This window comes from Aulonocara sp. 'chitande type north' Nkhata Bay, linkage group LG4, assembly GCF_057382095.1.
Source record: "Aulonocara sp. 'chitande type north' Nkhata Bay isolate Kocher_YH1m ecotype deep benthic linkage group LG4, A_spYH_male_GT1.1, whole genome shotgun sequence".
In the NCBI taxonomy this organism is placed as follows: domain Eukaryota; kingdom Metazoa; phylum Chordata; class Actinopteri; order Cichliformes; family Cichlidae; genus Aulonocara; species Aulonocara sp. 'chitande type north' Nkhata Bay.
In genome coordinates this window covers 4,076,957-4,097,547 of record NC_141347.1, presented here as the reverse complement: position 1 = coordinate 4,097,547, position 20,591 = coordinate 4,076,957, and the positions used below count along the sequence as shown (strand labels likewise).

Genomic DNA, 20,591 nt, shown 5'->3' with positions numbered 1-20,591 from the left:
GCAATGGGGTTGACGCAAAAGAACATACACTGGCCTGCATAAGAGTGGTATTATAACGAGCATAGCTGGGGCCGAGATGAATTCTAGCCTCTCTGAACACGACAGAGCATGCAGCAAACTGAGGAGAGTCCTATTAAAACACGTGCACTGGCCATTTCCTGGCTTGATGGTAAATATTACGAAAGCTGCTGGATGAGGCAGCTTCCAAAGCTGTGGCCCAAGAAGCTTTCGGCAAAGTGTAATGAACAGCCAAAATTATATTTGGTTGAGTGGCCTTGTCAACATTAACAAAGTGGAATCCACTCACACCACCACCTGTATTGTACTTTGATGAATTCTGAATCCTGACTAATACTCAGTCTAAAATTAGCTAAGACAGCTAGGTCAAGTAGCTCAATAGTGCTCTGACTCTTTGTCAGTGCTCTGACATGTGAGACCGTTCAAATGCAAAACATTTGCAAAACATAGAAACTTAAGGGGCTGGCAGTGTCAGGAAACTCACAGAAAGTGCAAATTAAGTTGTTTGGATGACCCAAATTTGGGTGTGTCTTCCTTCATGCAAACATTGACGAACACTCATTAAAGTTCCATATGTTCTCCTTTACCAGACTAAATCCAGTATGTTATTTGTAGTACTCTGAAGAAAACTACGGAGAAAGTAAGTCCTCTACTTGCCAGCTGGTGTATACGAGCAATTAATGTCATTTGTTCAATTTCATAATCGATTTGACATTTCAAGGAGACATGAATGGCATGGATTATATTTGGATCTTCACAGGTAAGACAAATTACCTTTTACTAAATGTATTTTCCCATATAAAGAATCAATGCCAGATATTTTATTGTTTTAATCTATCTAAAACCCACACCATGAACCACAATTATGAAGGAAAAAAGTGCACAATCACAAAATGTACTCTTCTTTTACTCATAACCTGCTTTGCTCACTTAGAGATGTTGTGGAATATTATCTTCCCTTAATTCTTTCCTCTTTGGGTGCCTATTTTGAAAAATCAAGAACCCGTTCTAATCTCATGGTCCTGGGTTTGACCAAATGTTTTGTTTTTTGTTTTGGGCTTATATTATGTTTCTTTTGGATGTAAGAAAACTAAAGCTCTTTAAATACTTTATGTTAACAGGTATTTTCTTCTTGATGGAATCTGGTGCACCAACAGGTACAACCCTACTCCAACACCCCTTCCCACCACCCTCGACTCCCAGAGTAATCTATTAATTTGACTAATTACTACAGTTTTTTTTCTTAATAAGGTCATCTCCTCCAAAACCTGGCACTGAATCAGAATGCTGTACAGTCCTCAAACAATGACAGCCTGGGTTTTGCTGACAAGGCAGTTGATGGCAACAGAGACTCGAGCTATCAAAGAGGGTCCTGCACACTTACCACCTCACAATCTGATCCCTGGTGGAGGGTAGACCTGAAGAAAGTGTACAGAATCGGCGCTGTACTAATTACCAGTACAGTAGAACTAGAAAACGGGCTGGATGGTGCTGAAATTTGGATTGGAAAGTCAACAGAGATCAATGACCATGAAAGCATGAGGTGAAAACACTTGATAAAGCCCCAAATAATGAAATCATTATGTGAATAAGATTTATTCCTTCACTTTCTTTCTGTTTTTTTTGGGCTCTTGCATACACAGGTGTGCTGTGATCTCTCACTTTCCCAGTGGACAGACATTTTACTTTCCCTGCAGGTCTTTTGAAGGACAGTACGTCACAGTGTTTCTCCCTGGAAGCAAGAAGATCCTAAGTCTCTGTGAGGTTGAAGTGTACTATGGTAATCACATTTCAGTCTGATGCTGATACAGACGTCTGGTATTTCATAGACTCTGAAACTCAGAAAATGTTATGAAAATTAAGTGTGACCTTTAAAATAACTGCACAGTGCACCTTCTGCAGAAACCAACTTTTCCTGGTTTTCTTTCAAGGATACCCATCACCCAATTTAGCACTTAAAGGAGAAGCTACTCAGTCATCTACGCTCTCTTTTGCTGCTGCATCCAAAGCCATCGACGGTAGACGGAACTCGTTCTATACCAATGGGTTCTGCAGCCACACTGCTGAAGACGAGACCGACCCCTGGTGGCGGGTAGACCTGCAGCACAGCTTTACAATCACTACTGTAAAAGTCACCAACAGAGGAGATTGCTGTGCTGAAAGACTGGATGGAGCTGAGATCCGAATAGGGAACTCACTGGAGAACAATGGAAACAATAATCCCAAGTAATGATGAGAATTCAATTTTCATTATGAAATGAAATTAAGAGATACATGCTATCCAACTTTGGGAAAATCCATATTAACAGAATATTGTCTGCATATATTCGTCTGTCAGGTGTGCTTCCATCTCCCACATAAAAGCGGGTAAAACCTACACATACCAGTGTGACGGAGGCAGCATGGAGGGTCGCTTTGTGAACCTGTTTCTTCCTGGACAGAAGAAAACTCTCACCCTGTGTGAAGTGGAGGTGTATGCTGCCCGAGGTAGAGCTTTTAGTGAGTGAATCTGATCTACTGAAACACACCTGCCTGATAATGACTCATGTCTGTTTGTTCTTTTCGATACTCAGTGGAACCGCTTCCAAATGTGGCCTTAAACAAAGAAACAGTACAGTCATCGACTTGGTCTGGGACAGAATATTGGGCCTCAAAAGCTGTCGATGGATGCAGAAATGGACAAGTGCCACAAGGATGCTGTACCCACACTTCACCAACAGAGGACTCGCCCTGGTGGCACATAGACTTGTTGGGTCTCCATAAGGTCACTGCTGTCACCATCATCAACAGAGTCGGGAGTACAGCTTACAGGCTTATTGGGGCGCAGATCTTGATTGGGAACTCACTGGATCAAAATGGAATTAAAAACTCCATGTAGGACATGATTTCTCCATAAATATTTATGATTTTATTTTTCTCATTTAAACAACAGCACATTATTGTTTAGCCAAAACATTTTCTTTTGTAGATAAAATAAGTTTGATGTTTGTGTAAATCTATCAGGTGTGGCACTATCAATTCATTAGGGAGTTCCCCAACACACACATTCCAGTGTAATGAAATGGAAGGTCGCTACATCACTGTGTTCTTACCAGGACCTCAGAAAATACTGACGATGTGTGAAGTGGAGGTGTTTGCTTCTCTCTCTGGTATGGCCGTGGTGTGTTTGTTTCTAGCACCATATGTTGTGGTTGCATGTGCTTGTTGTTGCTTTCTTTATTGTCTCTATATTGCTTTCCACCTCTCAGTATTCATGTTTTAATTTGGAGCTGAAAGCAACCTTACAATTCAGCCTGTTAAAACAAAATGAAAACAACCAAACATGGTTGGAACAAACGCAACCTGTCAAAATTTTTCTTCTCAGCCCCCAAAGCTGTCACTCCTCCACCAACTCCTCCACCATCTCCTCCCACTGTGAGCGTGCTGCTGGGCGAGAGGAATGTGATGGTTGTGGGAAAGAGGCTTTGCTGGTCTGATGCTCTGATGTACTGTAGACATCATCACTGGGACCTGCTCAGCCTTCACAGCCAACAGGAGCAAGACGAGTTGGAGCAGCTGCTGGGCAGCCTTCCCTTCACCCTCACAGACTACATCTGGCTGGGACTGCGCAGGTACTGTGCTTATCATGTAAATGCTCTTAACACCTCAATGAATGAACAGGACATAATATGAATGAGATGTTGTTCATGTCCAGTTGCAATACAATGTAAAAAGAAATCTATCCAATGATTAGAAATGTGAAATGACCACAAAGAGACAGAAGAAGAAGTAACCACATCAAATAAAAATATCACCACAAAGCAATGCAAACAATGTACACAATGACTCAAACTGACTAGGAAAGGTTTAAAAGAAGATAGAGAACACACAAAGTTACCAACAGAGCACCACTTATCTAACCGAGGGTCACAGGAGTGCAGTTAGTTCATAATAACCCTGAACTTGGTAGGAGGAAGAAAATGGATGAATGGTTGGTTTTAGGTTTTTGGCCCCATTTAACATCATAAAGATAAATCTGCATCATATAATTGTGGAAAAAAGAGAAAAAGCTTTTAAACATCCACAGGTAACATAAACAGCAGCATTTTGTTCACTCTGTCCAACAGGTCACTAAGAGGAAATGACTGGTTCTGGATGTCTGGACATTCCATGAATTTCTTCCATTGGCCACAAAATTGGGTCCCTCGCTATTATTCGAACACCTGTGGCGGCATGGGCAGCACAGAGGACTTCCAGTGGAAGGACATCCACTGTGGGAAACAACTCAACTTCATTTGCCAATTAGGTTGGGCTTATACCACTGTAATGCATTCTGCGATTTGTTGTACACTTGTGATTCCTCACAGTATCGTGTTTCTGGGGATTAATTACTCTACTCTCTGTTCATTAGGTGCTGGGGACGACATGCAAAGAGTGTATTTCTACAGCACCAAGAAAGACAGAACCCTAGAGTAAAGGCCAACAACATATTGCAAATGCAAATTGCAATGTGTATAAGGGGGGCTCATCTCACCTTATAGGAGGCAACCTTTCTGCAAACAGCTGCAGTCGGACTTGGACTGACTGCAGTCACTCTGAGAGAGATTAGTGAAGGTTTCAAATAATTGCTGTCCAATTTATAAATGCAGACTAACTGCTACAACGATTCCATCAGTTTGAATGAGGCTTTATCAGTGAGCACAACTCAACTTCAGGTTATATTCCTTTGTTACTAGGTTACTGAGTGCAAATGTAAAAGTTAACTATGAATTTCTGTTAAATGGGTTTTTCTCTATATATAGACAGATCGGTGATTTACAATTTATTACTGTTAGTTGCCGTATTATCAGAAACATATTGCATGTAATTACCAGCTTGACCCCATTCATCTCCTCCTAGATGAGTCGACCAATCATGATGAAACTTTGCACAGACATTGTCTAGGGCTCTGTAAGTGCCAACATCTAATTGCTATATACAAATGTTTTACCCACAATTGTATATATTTGATAGATTAGAGTGTTTGTTGCAATATAATGTATCATAGCATCATCACTATAGTGATTGTATGTTTGTATGTTTCCTCTCTGCTAGTTTAAAAAATAAAGTGTCACTGTGTTAATGAACCTTTATGAACCATTTGATTTTAATTTGATTACAAAAGTAGCTTTAAAGGTGTTTCTGTATTATATGAATGATCTTAGCAATGAAATGCAGATCACCGCTGAAAAAACACAGAACTAAACTAGGTGATTAGTTAGTAGCTGGCAGTGAGGGATACTGCAAGGATTAGTGCAGAGGGGGTGAGAGAGAGAGACAGTCGTGCACACCAGCTTCTCTTTAATCAGTGGTGGAGGATTTATGGTGGAGAACATTTGGATGCAGAAAGTAATAACAGAAAAAGACACAAGACGGACTGAGGTTACATCATGTGAGTTATGCTTTTCCTCTTTTATTTTCACTGTATCATGTTTTACTTTAGGTATATAATGCATATAAAATATACATTTAATCAAACTGTTGACATTAATATTGTCTATAGATATAAAGTATCAAGCTTTGTATCTATTAGTGTCTTATTTCAGGTCTTATTTACAGTTAATACCTCCCTGCTTTTGTACACGTCTGTGTATTTATAAGCATATTACAGTCATGCTGTAAATTTCTTAAGATATAACCATGTAGACATTAATTTGCACCCTTCAGTTATTGAGTATCGATTGTTTTTGAGCAGTGAGAAAGTTCCCTCTTGGAAAATACATTTGATGATACATAGTGTAGGATTCCTAAGGTGGCAAAGATTAGTTTAAGTGGATTATAGGAATCTACCTCTATTTCTAGTGTCTGTGATCACGTGAAGTCACCTGCTGTATTCGCCTGTAACATCTCTGTTTGTTATGGAGGTTAAAGGTTTGCTTCTTTCCTGTCAGGGCTACTGTAAGTGCAGATGACTTTTTCCAGTAACTTTGTTTTGATAAGCTAATCTATTCCACAAAAAGGATCTGTTTTGTCATGGTTGGCAGCTATGGGCTGCTGTATTAGAGGTGAACCTTGATTTTTTTGTTGGTTCATTTTCCATCTACTAACAGGAAGAAGTGGGGTTTAGACATCAATAAGTCTATTTGATTAATCAATCCAAGTATTTGGTGGAGGCATGTTGGATGATCTGATGGCTCACTGAAGCTTGTATACGTCAGCTCTGTAAACTCTGAGGTGCAACATTTCAAAAATAGCTTTTGAGATGTTTCCTTGTAAATAAAATGATGAACCAGCCAGCAGGCAATAAATGCCATCCACAGAGCTGCTGTTAAAAACAGCAGTAGAGCCCCAGCTGTGAGTCACCTTGTGCTCCTTTATGAAAGACAATGTATTGGCAAGGAATATCCACAATCTGTAGTTCCTCCAACAGTGCCGATCACCAGAGTATCCAGCGCATTTCCAGATCGATGAGGTGAAACGATGATGTTCTGAAGACAAACTACAGAAAAGTGCATCTTTGATGTTTTACAAAGTGCATTTTTATCCTTTTGGGGGTTTTTGTATCCAAGACGTGATCATATGAACAACCCAGATACAAAATATTACCTCATTATCAAGGTGAGATGGAGATGGGTAGCAAAGGGGCTTGCAGATACAGAGCAACTTTAAGAAGACTAATGCAGCTTAAACTGCAAATCCTATATGAAAGGTTGATGTGCTGAATGGTATGCATGATTTACTCTTTAACCATAACACAAATCTGATTATTACATCATAGCTAATAACCTGTATACGCTGAACACCTTTCTAAGCTGTCTTCCTCTTGGCAGCACTTTCACAAAGTGCAGATTTTACAGTACTGTGCAAACATTTTTGAGTTTTGAGTTTTTAATCATAGGAACAAGTTAGTGCATTAAATGAAAAACAAAGTGCTGATTCACATGTCTGCTGCATTTTGTGTCAGCTGGAATTGTCTCCTTTCCAGTTTATTCTATGCTAAAACAAGCACTCTTGCTATGAATACCATTTATACAGTGTCAGTCACAATAGGGTCCTTTTACTCAGTTATACAACACTGCAATTAAAGAACATGAGATTGTGAGGCTGATGCAGAATATTAATACACTTTACTGGCTATTGTCATGTTTGACAAACTCTGAGATTCAGGTTTCTTTGTTTGTAACACGAGTTTTCTTAACAAAACAGGAAAAAGAAACCGTTGCTACTATTGTGTGTGGGGCATCCTTTCTCTTCAAGAGTTGGTTCACATTAATAATCTTTCAACTGAATTTCAGTCTTCTGACGTGTGATTTGGGTGGACTGTGTTTCTCCAAGCTTTAAATTCTGGACAGACACACACATTACTGACCAGGATTCTGACTTTGGGTGGAGCCCAGCTTAAAGCTGCTGTGACCCAGAAAACATGTGCAATTATCATCCAAAGGTTTTGGGGTGTTCTAAATCCCTCCAAACAGGTGGTTATTTAACACACCTTCCTGTGGCATAAACAGTAATATGATACATAGTATGATGCTTGCTATTATCCAGGATCCTCACTATACCATCTGAGGCTTATACCTACTGAGACATTTATTTGATTTAAACTAATATGTTATACGCTGATGATCCCATCCTGTAAAAACATAAAATGAAGCATTCATTTATTTGCAATTGAAATAATTTAATTGTATTTTACTTTGACTCACATGTTTTTTATATTTTTGTGTGTAAATATGTTTTAACCTCTTTTTGATGCAGTTTAGTGTTAACAGCAATGTGCGGTGTGCAAATCCATTCAAAATACACATACAGTGAATTATTCTATGTATCTATCTGCATGCACAAACACAGACACACAAACATGCTTCGGTCTCCCTCTCTAATCCTCTGCTTATACAATCAGGGGGCTGTAAGGGTCATTGTAACAAAGCTTGCCAGCTGAACCAGATCTCATTATTGAAATATGTTGCCTATGAGCCTCTCCGTGTGCAGTAGTGCATATCAGCAGGGAGACATGTATCTAAATCAGGACTAATCACAGACAGATGGAGACAACAGAGGGAGGAGGAGTGAAGGAGAAGTGGTGACAGTGTGGGCGGAGAAAGGGGAGGAACCCCGGAGAGGCAAACTGTCCTTAATTTGGTTAAGCCTGAGATTTTTGGATTACCTTTGGCAATTAATCTTGTTACAGTGCTGTGCAGCGACAGAGGGACGTGGGAGGGGCCTGTGTGTGTTTAAAAGTAACTAACCTTGTGGTCTGCTATGATGTAGCTTATTTATCTGCTCAGCTACATAGGTAAGATGAGTAATATGTATTTGTATTAGGTTGTTACATTGTAGAAAATGAAACAATGTAGCCACTTTCAAATGGACTAGAAGTGTGTTAGTGTAAACCAAGAATCAGAAACGGGAAGTGTTACTGACTGACAAACAGAGATGTTCACAAAATAACAGCTTGTTAGCCAAACGCTCCAAAAAAGTATGCCTTTAACATCAGGTTGTATTAAGTGAATTTTTGGATTTGAGAAAACCTGGAAAAAATGTCTTTGAGAAAATAAATCAGACCTTACTCATTCAGACCTAGTCCTGTTAGCTGTTAATGTCTGGCTGCTAGGGAAAAAAGTGTAGTCTCCAACTGGTAGGTAACTGGTTCTGGAGTTTCCTGGTTAAAAACCTTCATTTGATTGATTTGGTCGCTAACAAATTGCTGTGGTCACTGCCAGTTTGCACAGTGGGTTCTCTTAACTTTGATGTAAACATGCGCAAACTGTGACAAGTGCAAAACAAACCAGAAACATCAACTGTTTGCCTTCAAAGGAAAAGTTGCATGATTTGAAATGTCTTGGGTGAAGCAGGAAGGCACAACTTTTACCTTTTTAAGTTTCACTACAAATTGTAGGGGCCACAAAGGGGCTACTTAAAAAAATCTCTAAATAATGAAATTAAATATCAATCAAAAATTGGCTCCTTAAACTGTTGCATAGGTAGTCTAGAATATGCTGATTGTTCTATTAATCTTGTACATGTGGAACTCTAAAAGCACCTGATTTTACTGGGTAATTCAGTTTCCTACTATATTATTATACATTCAGAAAACGTACAGATACATTTACTTGTTATCTAGTTTGAACACAATGTATGAAATATGTGAATACCTTATCAAATATAACAGATTAAACTACACAACAGCAGTCTATGTAAAAGGGATGAAGTTACAGTGACACTTACACACAAATGAGTTTGAATATTTCACTTACCTGATAAAACACAATGCTTTAGACTAAGCACACACTTTGAGCATGAGAATGAGGCAATGGAGAGAGGATTAAAGGGATTACAGCCAGGTCAAAGGTCAAAAAGGACAGAATGAAATGAGGGCACATTTAAATCAGAGTGAAACAGTGAGAAGAGCTATTACTTTACTGCACTTTGTAGTAATTCTGTTGCATCGTGTAGGTAAAATTAAAAAATCCAATTAATCTAAAGACTAAAATTAGTGGAGGTTTTAACCTCCCCACAATCAATTTGTAATATTGTTCCCAAAAGCTGCCCACCATTGCTGGACATGTGTGGCTGCCTGATCACAACCATTTTATCAACCATATAAATACAAATGAACTGCTGTGCACCCGGCGAGAGGCGGGGTGCACCCTGCACAGGCCACCAATCTGTTGCAGGGAAACTCTAATTTAACTTTTAACAATGAATTTAATTTATTTGATTCATTTCATATCAATTTAATTTTCATATGCTTTTATATTTTTATATGTGAATGCTGATCCACAGCAAATGCCAGCTGAAAGCACATTATAAGGCTTTACAAAGTAAAAAGGAAAACGACAACCAGAGAGCAAGCGCTTGATGACAGTGGAAAGGAAAAACTCCCGCAGAACCAGATTCAGGGAGGGGCATGAGGGGAAGGAGAAAAATGAAAGCATGCATAGACAAATGCCCTTTAATGACAAGCAGCAGTGGTGTATCAACACACAAAGAGAAGGACTGACTGTGACTGAACATGCATCTCTTCTGGTTTTCTGTCTCCTAAATCTGCCGATTTGCAATCCTATCGTCACGCTGCTGTCTCCGTCAAGTCTTCTTTACGATCAGCTTGGATCCTGTTATTTATTGTTTGTCTGCTTTCCTTTTTTTTTTACAGAGCAACAATGCGACTGGTCAACATGGCTGGAGTGCGGCTCCGCCGGGCAGCTGAGGAGGAGGAGAAGGAGCGGCCACCCCCTCCACCACCCGTCTCCCACCACCAGTTTAACAGCGTGAAGAACAAGTTCTTTAATGAGCTCACACATCTGCCAAGTGAGCACACGGCTATCTAAACATAACGTTACAGTTTAAGCTGAAAAGAAAAAAATCACAAACTTTCATATTGTAAACTTAAGGAAAATGTTAGATGAAATTGTGCATCAGAAAGCAGATCAGGGTATCTATCTCAGTCTCTTTCATCTCATCATCCTGTCATTCATTTTTCCCATTCTGTCTTCTCTCGTTTCTTCGCCTTGTGACCTTTCTGTCCTGCTCTCCAAGATCATAAACTCAAGAGTAAGTTCATCTCACATCTCATGCTGCTGTGTTTGTGCACAGAGTCACGTTCTTAAGGTTATTCCAACTCATCCTGGGCGGAACAGCAGACACATGAAAAAAGGCAACTGATAAAATGTTGACCCTAAAAGCAAGTATTTTATAGAGTCAGTCTTTAAGTTTATTTACTCATCTACAGTATAGCTAGCTACCATTTCTTAGAAACAGCAGTGCTTTGAGATAAATGCTCACAGTAAGAGTGCTAATAATTTGATTTAAACCAGTCAGAGGGCTGAGGGCCACTAAACCTGTTGGAAGCCCAAGAAGCCATGATATTGTGAGCTGATTATGTTGGATGACACATTAACATTAACACTTTAAAAGCGTTTGACTTTCTGACCTGTGCAGTGTGATCACTCTTTTCTTTTTATGCAGCACTAATCTACATTTCCCCTTCCTCTCATCCTTTCTCCAGTGCCCATGTGGGCTGTGGGTGCCATTGTGGTTGTGGTCCTTGCTCTTGTCGGCTGCCTGGGATTCTGCATCTACAAGAAGTGCTTCAACAAGGGCAAGCCCAAGAAGGCCCGCGAGAGGAAGGGAGGACGAGGACGCAGGAAGAAGGACAAGGAGGGAGAGGAGGGAGAGGAGAAAAAGGTGAGAAAAGAGGAATTTCTTTTCTTCAAAAAGAAGAAAACCTGCACTACTTGGTAACTCTGCTTAGTTTGGTCTAAAATTCCCTTACTGTGGGTTGTGCAGTAGAGGGGCAACATTGAGACAACCCCCAAAACAGGAATGTTTTTACACGTGGAGGATTTTTACCCCTTATCTTTTATTAGTTTTGCATTTGGCTACAGTCAGTGTTACCGCTGGTAGCATGAGGCTACATATAATATATAACCCCTCCAGGATGCCACATTAATATATTCCACTGTCAGTGAGTTTGCTGTCTCTCAAGGGCATGGAGGAGATTCCAGGACACAAACAGATATTCTAGGAGAGCTGGATCAGACTCTAGAGGATCTTTTATTCAGCAGGACCAGAATCTGCTTCTTTGTGCGAGAAGAACGGGATGAAGACTTCCTGAGCTACGATATGACATCCAGCTGGAAGCTGGTGTGAATGTGTGTGACCAAACACTCAAAAACAGATTTCATGAGGGTACCCTCAGGGCCTCTAGTGGGCCCTCTGCTTATTGTCTGGCACTGTGAACCTGATTTCTATTTGCAATAGAAGACCAGAACTGGCAGGTCCACCACGGACGTCTATGCCCCACAGATGGTCTGCAGAAGCTGTGGAGAGCATTGTGATGCCTGTAACATTATTCAGCATGACGAATTTGGTGGTGGGTCAGTGATTGTCTGAGGAAGCGTATCAATGGAGGGACACAGATCTCTACAGGCTATGCAACATTCACCCTAACTGCCACATATTATCACACATTTGCAGAGCTTTTTATGCTAAGCAGCTATTAGGAACAGAAAGAAAGGGAAGCCTAAGGCCCAAGGCTAGCCTAATTTATCCTAAATGGTAGCAGAATGTAGATTTTCTTTTTTCTTTTTTTTTTTACAATTTTGTGGCTAAGCTATCAGCTGCTGGCTGCAGTATCAAATTTAAAATTAGGAAATGAGGGTGTTATTAGGTATAATTATTATTATTGGGATGTGAATCAAGAAAGATCCATGGCTGCATACATCCTCCACCCTCTGCGTGTCAACAGATGGAGTTAGCTGCAGCTCTGGGTTTTCTATCTGATTGTAATCACTGATTAACTGTTCACAGCTGTTTGGCCTTTATCCAGGTTGAGACTAGTGATGGCTGAAATCACTGCTTAAACTGCACACAACAGCCACAGTGCACTAGGGTAAACACAAAAGGAGTCAGAACTGCCAGTACTTTGCTTTTGGGCACTGGAGAATATAGATTATTTCATCAAAGGGTTATATTTTCACACAGACTCCAAACCAGAGTATTATATTTAAATATTTACATTTAAGCCTTCCTTGTTCATTTTCTTTTCCATATTTTAGACATTTTGCAGAATCATGGTGTGGCATGGTGTGTTAACTTCTATCCAATTTGTGTCTTCCAGGAAGGAGAGGAAGGGAAGGAGGAGGAGGAGAAAGAGTCCCTTGGCAAACTTGAGTACACACTGGATTATAACTTCACTGATAATCAGGTACACACACATTTAACCCAATAAAAGAAGGATTTTATGACCTTCATCTAACATCTGTTTCCTCCCTCCTCTTGCAGCTGATAGTTGGCATCCTCCAGGCTCAGGATCTCCCAGCCATGGACATGGGCGGCACCTCAGACCCCTACGTCAAAGTCTACATGTTGCCAGACAAGAAAAAGAAATTTGAAACCAAAGTCCAGCGCAAGAACCTCTGCCCTGTGTTTAATGAGACCTTCACCTTTAAGGTTTGAATCACACTGATGATATTATATTTTTAAATCGCTGAGCACCACCTCATCACTCAACATTGTTAATAATTTTCTTCTTCAGATACCCTACAGTGAACTGGGCGGTCAGACTTTGGTGCTGCAAGTTTTTGACTTTGACCGTTTTGGTAAACATGATGTCATCGGTGAAATCAAGATCCCCATGAACTCCATAGACCTCGGCCAGCCAATACATGAATGGCGGGATCTGGTTGGAGGAGAAAAAGAGGAGGTAAAGGTGTTTTTCCATCTCCTGGAAACATGATAAATCTAATGGTACATACCGGTTTTGGGCAAGATAACCAAATCCCTGTGTTTATTTTTTGTTCCTGACAGCAAGAGAAACTCGGTGATATCTGTATTTCCCTTCGTTATGTCCCCACTGCCGGAAAGTTAACGGTTAACATTATGGAAGCCAAGAATCTAAAGAAGATGGATGTTGGAGGACTGTCAGGTGAACACACATACTCGTACTTGTGCTTGTTAAAGACTCTGGAGAGCTCTGCTAACTGATTATCCTGATGTCATGTCTCTCTCTCAGATCCCTTCGTTAAGGTAGTTCTTCAACACAACGGCAAACGAATCAAAAAGAAGAAGACGTCAGTCAAGCAAAACACACTGAATCCTTACTTCAATGAGAGCTTCAGCTTCGAGATCCCGTTCTCCCAGATCCAGGTTTGTATGCATCACAGTTTGACCCCGTCATATTTAGACCAGAGAGTTGCATCAATGGACAGGGCTTAAATTGTGCAACGTTTTTTCCTGTGGTTGTATTCAGCTTGTGCACTATTTTATTTTAGGAGGCCTGAAACAGAGGCTGTTAGAAATACTGCTGTGCCAGGTTTAGGCTGAAAATTCCAGCACTGTGTTTGAATGAGAAGAAACACAAACATCTGGAAAACGTGCCCCCATGTTTGCCTCTCGATTGGCTCTTGAAACTCAAAAGAATAAAGGCAACATTTTTACCTAGCTCGTATAGATTTTGTGATTTCATCAATCAATCAATCAATCAATCAAAATTTATTTATATAGCACATTTTTAAGACCGAAGTACACCAAAGTGCTTTCCAGTAAAATCGCAGTACAAATAAAATCACACTAAAATATAAATTACAAATATATAAAATATAAGATAGTTACATAATCTAAATACAGAGCCAGATGTAAATTACCCTAATTCGCCTTAAATGCCAGATCAAACAAATACGTTTTTAAACGTGATTTAAAAGACTGAATGGAATCTGACGCGCGAATATGAAGAGGGAGAGTATTCCATAGCCTGGGTGCAGCAACGGCAAAGGCACGGTCTCCTCTGGTCTTCAGCCGAGACCTAGGTTGCACCAAGAGCAGTTGGCCCGATGATCTTAGTGCTCTCTGAGGGCTGTACAGACAGAGGAGATCAGCTAAGTAGTCAGGTGCCATATTGTTTAAAATTTTATAAGTAAACAATAGAATTTTAAAATCAAATTTCATCTTGTGCTTCTTGCAGAGATTTTCCTTTAGTCTTGCCCCAACTTCCTCTAATGATACTCATGCCACAGTTTTAATATGTTGTATAATTTGCAAAGTTCACATTTGCCCGGTATGTTATATAGTTTTACAGCAGACTGAGCAGAGAAAACACTGAAATAATATAGGTTTAAATTTCAAATGAATCCGTTTGATTTAGCCTTCTCAGAAGACCAGTCACTACATGTATCAACCCTTTAAAGCTGGAACCATGTAATAATTTAAATATAAAAAATAGTGTTTATCAAACCGTCTGAGAATTAAAAAGAAAAAAAGTTAAATTACAAATATTATTTCATATAGTTTTAATTTGTATCATAATTGCAACATGGAGCATTTTTGCAATTTGTTGCTTAAAAAGTATTTTTTTTGGGGGGGGGGCAGGACGTCTCACTGATGATGATGATGCTTACACTAGGTGTTAAGAGGTTAAATTATAAATGTGAAAGTACTACCAAAGTATTCCAGAGGGACGCGACAAGACAATGATCCAAATCTACAACAGGATGGCTGAAAAGAAAAAGAATGAAGGTGTTGCAATGACCAGTCAGTATCAACCTGATCGACATGCTGTGGCAGGACTTTAAGAGAGGTGTACACAAACAAAAGCCCTCAAGCTTCAGTGACTTGAAGCAAGATTGTTGAAGAGTGGGTTAAAAATTAAGTAATTATTGCTAAAGGTGAGTCTACAAGCCACTGAATCATGGATCGTACCTAGTGAGTCCTGTTAAAACTTTCTTTTTCATAGGTCTGCATTACCCAGTAGCTAAACCTGACCAACCATCATAACCTGAGTTTACTCAAAAGCTTTACAATAACATCACTCAACTTGGAATAAAGGTGCACACCTGACCCTCATCTGTCTCCTCACACAGAAACTTCAGGTGGTGATCACCGTATATGACTATGACAAGCTGGGCAGCAACGATGCCATCGGCAAGTGCTGGATTGGCTACGGCGCCTCAGGCGTCGGGCTGCGCCACTGGTCAGACATGCTGGCCAATCCTAGGCGTCCTGTGGCCCAGTGGCATACGCTGCTGCCCGAGGAGGAGGTGGATGCTGCTCTGAAGGCCCCCATCCGCTAAAGACGCTCACATAGTAACTTACACATGTGTACAGCATCGTGTGCATAGCAGGGTGTTTGTTTCAATAATAAACCAAACGCCTGTAGAGTTTTATAACTTGATGCATTTTTAACCATATTTCAGTTTTAAACGTAATTCCTTTTGTAACATAACTTCGGGATGTCATTGTATGACTGCGTGTTATACTGAGTGCATCCTATAGAGATGCTTACAAACATATTAACATATTAACTGCACACTTCCTCTGAATGGCTCACAAAGTATAAATTAAAGAGCCACAACACAGTTTAACTTTTTGCTTCCATAAAGCTGGAGGACTAACAAAACTGCATCATCTAAGATTTTAACTGAGCTTCAAGGCAAAACTCTCCTACTCTTTGTTATCTATTGACCGTTTTATCATTAAGCTTTATGCTGACTTATGTAGTCAAATCCTGTCTTCAGGTTAATTCTGATTGTCTTCTTTAGTATTAGTATAATTATGCAGCAGTTAACGTTGCTTTTCTGGTACTCTGCCTGGTTAATAGAGTTCTCCAAAATACTACTACATTTCCTAGAAACCCTGCTTCTCCTGCTTTTCGATTGATTTTTATGACCAGCAACAGCCCAGTCTTATACTACATTAGCATGGCCACTAGCAGGTTTAAGTGCAAGGATGCTAATCTGTTAGCAGATTTCCTGCCTCAAAGTTCTGTTTAATGAAGTTTTATACAACAACATTGGGTCTAATGACTGAGGTTGAAGCGCTGAACATTATAGAATTTAGGAGAAATGTGAAATATTGCTGTTAACATTTAGTAGTTAAAAATGTTAAAAATGTGGTTTTGTTAGTTTCTTACAGTACAAATAGACCAAATAGCAAAAACTAGCCTACCGAGCCTGTGGCTGTCAGTTCTCGTTGTTGTATCGTCCCAGAGGAGCAAAACGGAAAAACCAGAGGAGCTCTGAGCTCATGTGTGAATCTTCTTCTCAAATTTCTATTCCTTATTTTGTCCCATGAATTTATCTTCATGGCTCCTGTTTTCAACACAACGTAAAACTTTTCAATGAAAGTGATGAAATTTGTTGTATCTAGTGTTCCATGTTTTACTTCTTATTTATCTTTCTCTTTGTGGTTCCTTCTCTGTTTGTGTGTATAAACTGTATAAAGAACTGTATAAAGAAAGATGTTTTCATTTTCATTGCATATAATGTGACTGTAAATAAATAGCTGAATAAATGTTTCCAAACAATGACAAATGTATTTATTTATTATGTGTCAGATTGGAAAATGTAACATATAATACTGCACATTAGAGGTTTTACTGAACTTAAAATTACCAGCACTGAAAGTGGAGTCTATTTCTCTGCCCAATCTGTGTGTGTGTGTGTGTGTGTGTGTGTGTTTTGATTCAATGAGGCGAGTGAAAGACTGGATTAACACTGTGTCCTTTTTAGTCCTTGCCTCACACAATGAGCCAAACATGTGAGGGAGGCGTTAGAGAGAGGCACAGGGTGTCACAGGAAAGGAAAATGCACCCTCCATCGCCCATACAAGACAACCCTTCACACCAAGGAGTATTAACCTGACACATTTTATTGTAAACCATTTCTTAGTCTTTTTTTATTTATTTATTTATTTTACATCGCCCATAATCAGTGTGTTAACTCATTTTGAAAATCAGTGGATGTGCTGGTACTGATGCAGGGACATTAACTGAATGTGTAAGTTTAATTAAATTCAGACCAACACTGTTGGACATTTACCAATTCTAGTTAACTGCAGACGGACAGATGGATGTCTCAACATGCCATAAACTTGCAGGTCCTTCGGCCAGATGAGCAGGAAAAACAACAAAAAACATTTTGAGGTTTTGAGGAAGAATCCAAAAGAAAATTTGTGTTTGTTTGAATTTGAAAAAGTATTCATTAAACTTTAATTCTTTTTCTTTTACCCTTAACAGACAGTAAAATGATAATGAGAAAAGTTACAATATTTAGGATCAGTTTTTAAATGTGGATGCTTATTACAAAGTTGGATCTGATGTGTGTAAAAACTGTTACATTCTAATGTTAATAGAGCAGGTGGGGTCATATCCTGCTGCACATACTGCTTGGTTTGGTTTACATGTGTTAGGTTTACTATTCAGTGGGTTTAGGGACCAAATCTATATGGTTAGGTTTACAAAAAAATGAAGTTTGGGTTTATTCTCGCGGAATTAGAGATAAGAGTACTGCATGCGTCACAGCAGTGGTCCCCAACCCGGCCCGGTCGTTTGGTACCGGGCAGCGAGAGTTGAGGCTCGGGTGTGAAATTAATGGTTTTTCAATTCAATTCAATTTTGTCTATATAGCGCCAAATCACAACAACAGTTTCCTCAAGGTGCTTCATATTGTACAGCAGATCGTACAATAATAGATACAGAGAAAAACCCAACAATCATATGACCCCCTATGAGCAAGCACTTTGGCAACAGTGGGAAGGAAAAACTCCCTTTTAACAGGAAGAAACCTCCGGCAGAACCAGGCTCAGGGAGGGGCGGGGCCATCTGCTGCGACCGGTTGGGGTGAGAGAAGGAAGACAGGATAAAGACATGCTGTGGAAGAGAGACAGAGGTTAATAACAGATATGATTCAATGCAGAGAGGTCTGTTAACACATAGTGAGTGAGAAAGGTGACTGGAAAGGAAAAACTCAATGCATCATGGGAATCCCCCAGCAGTCTACACCTATTGCAGCATAACTAAGGGAGGATTCAGGGTCACCTGGTCCAGCCCTAACTATATGCTTTAGCAAAAAGGAAAGTTTGAAGCCTAATCTTGAAAGTAGAGATAGTGTCTGTCTCCTGAATCCAAACTGGAAGCTGGTTCCACAGAAGAGGGGCCTGAAAACTGAAGGCTCTGCCTCCCATTCTACTTTTAAATACTCTAGGAACAACAAGTAGGCCTGCAGAGCGAGAGCGAAGTGCTCTAATAGGGTGATATGGTACTACAAGGTCATTAAGATAAGATGGGGCCTGATTATTTAAGACCTTGTATGTGAGGAGCAGGATTTTGAATTCTGGATTTAACAGGAAGCCAAAACAGGAGAAATCTGCTCTCTCTTTCTAGTCCCTGTCAGGACTCTTGCTGCAGCATTTTGGATTAGCTGAAGGCTTTTCAGGGAGTTTTTTGGACATCCTGATAATAATGAATTACAGTCGTCCAGCCTGGAAGTAATAAAGGTATGAACTAGTTTTTCAGGGTCACTCTGAGACAGGATATTTCTAATTTTAGAGATGTTGCGCAAATGGAAGAAAGCAGTCTTACATATTTGTTTAATATGTGCATTGAAGGACATGTCCTGGTCAAACGTGGTTTTTATGGTTTGTATCGGTTTTTAGCGGGGGTTTAACCGTTTTTATCATTAACTCAGTTTCCCTGGGTCTTTTCCCATGTGTTATGAATAAATCTTTTTTTTGTTTTATACTGGTTTTATATTGTTGTATTTATCCGCGACACCTTAAAGGCCGGTCAGTGAAAACATTATCGGACATAAACTGGTCCATGGCGCAAAAAAGGTTGGGCACCGCTGCATTACAGGACATGTGCTAAAAGATAAACTGCAGGTATCTGTAACAGATAACAGCAGAAACATTGGCTAAACAGAAGTATTCAACAGAGCACATAAAATGTTGTAAGTCACCAGAACATATATTTTGCTATCACTTATTAGCTATAGAATAATAAAACAATATATAACTGATAAATATATTGATTTTAAAAAGTTATACAATCGACTAAATAAGTTTAAATGAAAAACTGCCGTGCAGTCCTCTGCTTCCATGGCAGTGCAGTGCCACTATAGTCCACCTGAGGGAGCATGTTGCTTTGCTTTGATTTTAGACTGCTTCTGAAATCGCCTGCAATCATTGCAACTCAAAAGCCGGATCAACCAGATATGGTGCAACTCTACAACGTCACATTTCAAACTGACCTGTGACACATGCCAGTTGGATTTGTACTGATAATTGCTGGGCCAATTACAATACAATGCACAAGTGTCTTTATGCCTGTTTTCCTTCAGGCTCTTTCCAAGAAAAACATTTATAATGTCTAGGTGACAGTGTTCTGCCATTTTCCCACAGCAGCACCTCTAATGAACACACGATTTAGTTGCAGCTTGTATCAAACAGAATCCCCAGTCAACAGTGAATTATACTTATTTTATGTTAGCTTAAATATATAAAAAAATGTAATAATCGTTCATGTTATGATGCGTTTGTACCTGCTGTTGCTTGTCCTTTCAGGTTGTGCAATGCTGTGTTCTGGGTTTCTTGTTAGTTTTATAGGCAGCTCAGATAAAGGCTTGTCATGTGAAACACTAATTATGATAAAGCTTCAAACATTACTAACTGTTGGGAAATATTTCAGTATGGAAAACATGTTGATTTTTGCAGAAGTGTTGTGTTTTCCTTCTTTGAGACATGCCACATTGCTACCAATCCGGTGCTCTACCCTGTGCCGCACAGACTGACTCTTCAACCTCTAACGCTGTGGTGTAACCCTGAACACGACCCTGAAACCTAATCTTACAATCATGCTTCTTTTGTATGTAGTTTTTGTTCCCTTTGAATATTTTCTCTCAAGTGTTGTCAAGGGGATTAAAAAAAATAAAAACGGTAAATTATTAAGCATTGTATGTCAAAAGGTAAGTTTGATGTTAACTCTCTGGTGGCTGGTTCTTCAGCTGCTGCTATTTTGCACAGTGTGCACCAACTACTTACCTCCGTCCAGGAGGTTATGTTTTTGTTAACGTTTGCATGTGTGCATGTGATGACAACTGTGTTTAGACTGTTCCTTCCCATAGCTTCCCAAGTGTGGTGTGTTCTGTCAGTGTCTACAAAGTATCATATAACGATCTAAAATTAACTGATGTGAAGGTCAAACTGATAATAATGCCACTGTGATGGACCAACCAGTAAAGCAAAATTAGACACAGATTAAAGTCCATAAAAAGTTTTTATTTAACCCAAAAATCAAACTTTAAATTATACAAAAAAATCTTAATTCTGGGCCCATAAAAGGG

General features: G+C 39.6%; 2 protein-coding genes across 3 annotated transcripts; both read left to right on the top strand.

The window, feature by feature from the left end:
- Nucleotides 1-1,541: 1,541 nt before the first annotated feature.
- On the top strand, nt 1,542-5,032 carry LOC147331777 (uncharacterized). Its single transcript, XM_086290514.1, has 9 exons — nt 1,542-1,561; nt 1,662-1,798; nt 1,950-2,244; nt 2,357-2,505; nt 2,592-2,892; nt 3,022-3,167; nt 3,383-3,629; nt 4,125-4,303; nt 4,409-5,032. Exons 1-9 carry the CDS (start codon nt 1,557-1,559, stop codon nt 4,471-4,473), a joined length of 1,524 nt encoding a protein of 507 aa, XP_086146640.1. The 5' UTR covers nt 1,542-1,556; the 3' UTR covers nt 4,474-5,032.
- Nucleotides 5,033-5,294: 262 nt separating this feature from the next.
- syt5a (synaptotagmin Va) lies at nt 5,295-16,784 on the top strand. Of its 2 annotated transcripts, XM_086287994.1 has the most exons (10): nt 5,295-5,428; nt 10,133-10,287; nt 10,516-10,530; nt 10,985-11,163; nt 12,599-12,685; nt 12,763-12,930; nt 13,016-13,183; nt 13,288-13,405; nt 13,493-13,626; nt 15,336-16,784. In XM_086287994.1, exons 2-10 carry the CDS (start codon nt 10,140-10,142, stop codon nt 15,543-15,545), a joined length of 1,227 nt encoding a protein of 408 aa, XP_086144120.1. In that variant the 5' UTR covers nt 5,295-5,428; nt 10,133-10,139; the 3' UTR covers nt 15,546-16,784. The 2 variants fall into 2 exon arrangements, with proteins under 2 accessions (XP_086144120.1, XP_086144121.1); XM_086287995.1 differs by lacking the exon at nt 10,516-10,530.
- The last annotated feature ends 3,807 nt before the right edge of the window (nt 16,785-20,591 follow it).

What these genes read in the sequence shown, in the direction of transcription:
- LOC147331777 (XM_086290514.1), top strand. An exon ending in AATGGAAACAATAATCCCAA is followed by an intron (nt 2,245 to 2,356) that starts GTAATGATGAGA and finishes TTCGTCTGTCAG; the next exon opens with GTGTGCTTCCATCTCCCACA. An exon ending in AATGGAATTAAAAACTCCAT is followed by an intron (nt 2,893 to 3,021) that starts GTAGGACATGAT and finishes TAAATCTATCAG; the next exon opens with GTGTGGCACTATCAATTCAT.
- syt5a (XM_086287994.1), top strand. Translation starts at nt 10,140, where the DNA reads ATGCGACTGGTCAACATGGCTGGAGTGCGGCTCCGCCGGGCAGCTGAG. An exon ending in TTGGAGGAGAAAAAGAGGAG is followed by an intron (nt 13,184 to 13,287) that starts GTAAAGGTGTTT and finishes TGTTCCTGACAG; the next exon opens with CAAGAGAAACTCGGTGATAT. An exon ending in TCCCGTTCTCCCAGATCCAG is followed by an intron (nt 13,627 to 15,335) that starts GTTTGTATGCAT and finishes CTCCTCACACAG; the next exon opens with AAACTTCAGGTGGTGATCAC.